Here is a 4,704-nt window from a genome sequence, read left to right as displayed (position 1 = left end):
TCCAGGTTTTCTTTTTTGTTGAAGTGTGGGGATTCAGAGAATAAATATAGATTTTGTCACTACTAGAAAAAACACCTTTCTTGACATGCATTGCGTGTCATAAAAGCGTCTTTATGACACGCAAATGCGAGTCGTTAATTGAGGAGTCATAAAATTAACATGACATGCATTTGTGTGTCATGTTTTTATGACACACATTTAATGACACGCATTCATGACACACATTTAATGACACACATTTAATGACACGCATTCATGACACGCATTCATGACACACATTCATGACATTCATCTTATGACACCTTTTAATGACACACATTCATGACACTCATTTTATGACACTTTTTAATGACACACGTTCATGACAAGCATTTATGACACATATGTATGACATTCATTTACGCGTGTCATGCTTTTAATTGTATAATTTTTTTTTTTATAAAATTACTAATAATTTGCCCTGGATACATGTATAATAACAAAAACAATAAATCTTTTTCATAAAACAAATACACATATATATATATATATATATACACCAAAACAATCCATTACATAATCATTTGTCAAGTATGCTACAAATATTTTAAGGTTAACGAAAAAAGAATTGTTTGTCAATACATTATCAACACCTAAAATATGATTTATAACTTAAAAATAGAGTTAACCACATAAGTCGACCAATCTTCACGAATGCCATCCATATCCGCAGCCGAGTATTCTTCTACTCCTTTCCCAACCTGAGACAACAATTAAATAAAATAAATCTTAAAAATCAAAATTTAATCCTAATATATGAATTTAAGCATTTGTTTGGATATATAAGTACATATTTCTCTAATATACAGACTAAAATATGCCTGAACTTACATCAACATTGTCAAGTATTTCAACTCCTTCGTAAGCTATCTCCTTCACGAACTTCATCACATAGTAGCCGCATTCAGTAGCTCCTGGCTGACGTGGACACTACCACAATTAAAAATATCAAGAAATGTGAAACCATTGCGATTTAAGTTTAAACTAAAGGGTGTCAATATTTACAATATCATTACAACCACAATTTACATAAGGGATTAAGTGCTTACCCTAGCGTTAATCCATACAAGTTTAACCCTTATGTTGGCACCACTTTCTGAAGCATACACGGCCGTTGCCCTGTAAAAAATCAAAATTATATCAAAGTATATTCCAACTCTTTTATCATCCATTATGATAATTTGTATTACTTGCGTATCAATAATTTGCCTCAACTGCTCATCGACACTTCTAGGCCGTAAGGAATCAAGATAATAGCAAGTACTTGTTTTCAGGTTTAGTACTGCCAACACCCAATAGTTTCTTCAAAATCCAAAATCCAAAATTCAATCAAAATAAATTAAGATAATAGTCCTTTACGAATACTTATTTAAAAGGAAAATCAAACCCGGGGTTGTAGGGCAATAGGATGATGTCATTGCCCTTTCTTTTATATAATCGATTTGCAACCGCTCTACTTGCATCCTCGATGCGTTTGGGTTTGGGTTTGCGTTGATCAGCCCGCGAAATTACAGACGGGTTCATAAAACATATTCCACGATCATGTATTTGCTCTTTCTTAATTTGCTCATACAGAAACCTGCAGTTAACATACATAAATCGAATCAATAAAATAAATTTTGTTTTATGAACGGTAATTTATACTAGATATAGGCACTTTACATTATATAAGAAGTGATGACGGCACCTGTCAGCTCGGTGAATGTAAAAACCGCTTCAAAATCATCACAATTTAAGTACATGTAACTATCATGCCCAAATAGATCGTACTCAGATGCAAGCATGTAGAAATAACTAAACCATCTTTTCTTGGGTACCCCTTCTTAGATCCTAGGTGAAAACCTTTATTCAAAGATTTAATCTCAATGCCCAAAAACTCACTATATACAATAAAACAAGTAATCCTTTTTTCCTCTTCCTTACCCTTTCTTAATAATACCCTTTGATTAAAAGCTGAATTGTGAAACCTAAAAACACTGTGCTAAGATAACCAAGCATCATTTGCATAAATATACATTATTATAACAATACTTGTAAAAATCAAAGTCAAATTCGATATAACATTTTCAAAATCAGCAACTAAAATATATTTGTTGGCTTCAAAATATTAAAAAAAAAAAAAAAAAAAAAAACTCTAGTTATAGAACATGATTTTACAACTTTTGATGCTCAAAAGACAACTCACTTTAGCATACTTATGCGAAATTGGCCATTCACCACTGATTGTATACACCAAGACAAATTTTGTAATGTATATAAAACTTCTCATATTCCAATGGATGATTTTGGAATCTGGAAACCCGCCCATTCGTATTCTCATAGTCGTAGCCGCTGATGGCTTTAAGAAACCCAAAATATATAAAAAAAAACTCAAAAAGAAAATTGGAGGCCTTGTTAAAGTGGAGGCCCAAAGCCCTAGCCTTAGAATACTTGAGCCATGCTGGTGAGCAAAATAATAACCATATAATGATAGAATATCTAAGGACATGTCAAAACTGAAAACCAATACATGTGTATTTCTAAAACTATATTTTACTCTATCAAAGAGTTAACTAAAATTCTAAACTCACAACCGAGAGTTGTGAACTAACAACATAAAGTGATAAATTTCATAAAGGTGAACTTAACAAATTAACATGAAATCCTCAGTTAATATGTTTAGGAACATTAGTACATTACCTTTGTTTTAAATGTTGAAGTAATTATAGCACTAAAGCTCTTTGAAGCCTTTCATCGAACAGTTGGCAGGCATCTTCAAACCTATTAAAACATAGCTTTAATGATACCAAAGAAAAACAAAGCATCAATGTTGTCCATACAATGCATGCTAAGAAAAAAAGTAGTTCAATACAGTCTCATAAACAAGAAGTATCGGTGGTTGTCCAGGGTGGAGCGTCCGCATGGCTGTCTGGTGGTGCCTGTATGACACCTTCATCTGGAACTACGTGCAAAAGGGGGAAGCCTTTCTTTGAGATCGATTCAGTGTTATCGATGGAATCGATTACGGCCTGCGGGAGAGAAACCTATTTTGATGAATGAGGGGGAGGAGGGAAATAGGTTAAGCAGTTTAATTTGGGGATAATAGATTTGGGGGAAGTAATATTTAGGAGGGAAGTAATATTTGGATATATTTTGAAATATAAGAAGTTACCGCTATATATTAATTATTTTTTTATTTTTGAATACACATAAAAACATGTTTCAAAATAAATAAATTTGTTTATAAGTACGAATAAGTAATTATAATATTATAACTAATTTTTTTCTATTAAATAGAGGTTATATAGAAACTTAAATAATAGTATATATTATGTATATATGTATTAACTAGGTTATCTACCCGTGTATTACACGGATTGAACAAATTAAATTATATAATTCATAAGTCCATAAATAAATAAAATACAAATGAAACTACCTGCTACATTATGAATTAAAATCTAATAAATTTTGAGTAGAAATAAATATAACCTCCTAGTTTAGAACATGGATCTTTAGATGATAGATCACGAACAAATGGTTCTACTATTGCAGTTGATATAAAGTTGAAGAGGGTCTTCTAACTAATAGAGATAAGCCTTAAACAAATGGTTCATGGCTGTGAGATGATAGAATTATAGGCATTTATGCATACCATAGATAAAAACTTGAAAATAAATCAAGTCATGAATAAAAAATTGAAACTAATCTAACTATAAACCCATACCATAAATTGACATAATCTTAAGCATTTCTGCATCATCCTGCATCATCATTTTCCTTTACAACATAGCGAAACTGTACACATAATTATTTAAAGTAGTTTATTTGTAATGAGATTGATCTATATGATTCTAGGACACAATGTCACACCCCAACCGATGGCGGAATCATCGGGGCGCGGCACTGAGCGAAACAGATTGTTCAGAAGTTTCCACAACAACTATCATACAATTCAGTTATGTAACACGTCCCATACCGTGTCCCAAATAATAACAAGTTATCATAGAAATCAACTAAACAATATGGGAACTGTTCCGACAACTCAAATTCTTAATTATTACAGACCGAAAGTAAATATTGTTTTAAGACTCCTAGACGGCTAACTGTGGATCTTACTGACTACAGGTGCCAGTACAAGATCTACAGATAATTATGACCCTGGAGCAGGTATGTGGACACTGTCCTAAGGTCACAGGCTCCTAGAAGCTTATTATTGCCTCGCTTCCCTAGCATGCTAGTAGCTTAAACACCTGTCACATACGTTAAAATAAAAGTCAATACATATAATGTAAAGGTGAGTACACAAGTTTGATATAGCATATAGAGTTCGAAAAGTTTACGCATAACCAAGCACGTACACAAGGGCAAACGATGCATGTAAATTATCGACATGGGACCATCGATACCAATGACTTCAAGTTGACTGTCCGAGACAGTTCGCAATACATGATTACCACTGTAATCCATGCAAGTAATTGTCCTTAGCAACCCCCGTGTGAACGGGTGCTGAGTCCAAACTATAGTACTACGTTGCTAAAGCAGGCAGATAGCACTCCACGTGTAAACATAATAAACAGCAATCATTTAGACAAGTAATACATGCAAGTAGGTTAGCGTTCAAATAGTTTGTGTTGTTTGTGAATTTGATAGATTACGTATGTAACACCCAAAAGTGCTGAAAGC

General features: G+C 32.9%; 1 protein-coding gene across 3 annotated transcripts; it reads right to left on the bottom strand.

Moving 5' to 3' along the window:
- Positions 1-534: 534 nt before the first annotated feature.
- LOC110928365 lies at positions 535-3,158 on the bottom strand. 3 transcript variants are annotated; one of them, XR_004888969.1, is made up of 6 exons: positions 2,891-3,158; positions 2,719-2,799; positions 1,230-1,618; positions 1,089-1,158; positions 871-969; positions 535-740 (listed from the first exon to the last, which is right to left on the bottom strand). XR_004888969.1 is itself a non-coding variant. In XM_035987789.1 (5 exons), exons 3-5 carry the CDS (start codon positions 1,209-1,211, stop codon positions 645-647), a joined length of 318 nt encoding a protein of 105 aa, XP_035843682.1. In that variant the 5' UTR covers positions 1,212-1,618; positions 2,719-2,799; positions 2,891-3,158; the 3' UTR covers positions 535-644. The 3 variants fall into 3 exon arrangements, 2 of the variants coding, with proteins under 2 accessions (XP_035843682.1, XP_022027091.1); XM_035987789.1 differs by having other exon boundaries at positions 1,089-1,618; XM_022171399.2 differs by lacking the exons at positions 2,719-2,799; positions 2,891-3,158 and adding an exon at positions 1,702-2,706 and having other exon boundaries at positions 1,089-1,618.
- Positions 3,159-4,704: the final 1,546 nt, after the last annotated feature.

This window comes from Helianthus annuus, chromosome 3 (assembly GCF_002127325.2).
Source record: "Helianthus annuus cultivar XRQ/B chromosome 3, HanXRQr2.0-SUNRISE, whole genome shotgun sequence".
NCBI lineage: Eukaryota > Viridiplantae > Streptophyta > Magnoliopsida > Asterales > Asteraceae > Helianthus > Helianthus annuus.
The sequence above is the reverse complement of the archived record's forward strand: the minus strand, read 5'-3'. Positions and strand labels throughout refer to the sequence as shown.

Excerpts from the sequence above, each read along its gene's own strand:
- LOC110928365 (XM_035987789.1), bottom strand. The coding sequence starts at position 1,211 with ATGGATGATAAAAGAGTTGGAATATACTTTGATATAATTTTGATTTTT. Across the intron at positions 970-1,088 it reads TTGTATGGATTAACGCTAGG|TGTCCACGTCAGCCAGGAGC; the intron begins GTAAGCACTTAA and ends TAATTGTGGTAG. Across the intron at positions 741-870 it reads AAATACTTGACAATGTTGAT|GTTGGGAAAGGAGTAGAAGA; the intron begins GTAAGTTCAGGC and ends TTGTTGTCTCAG.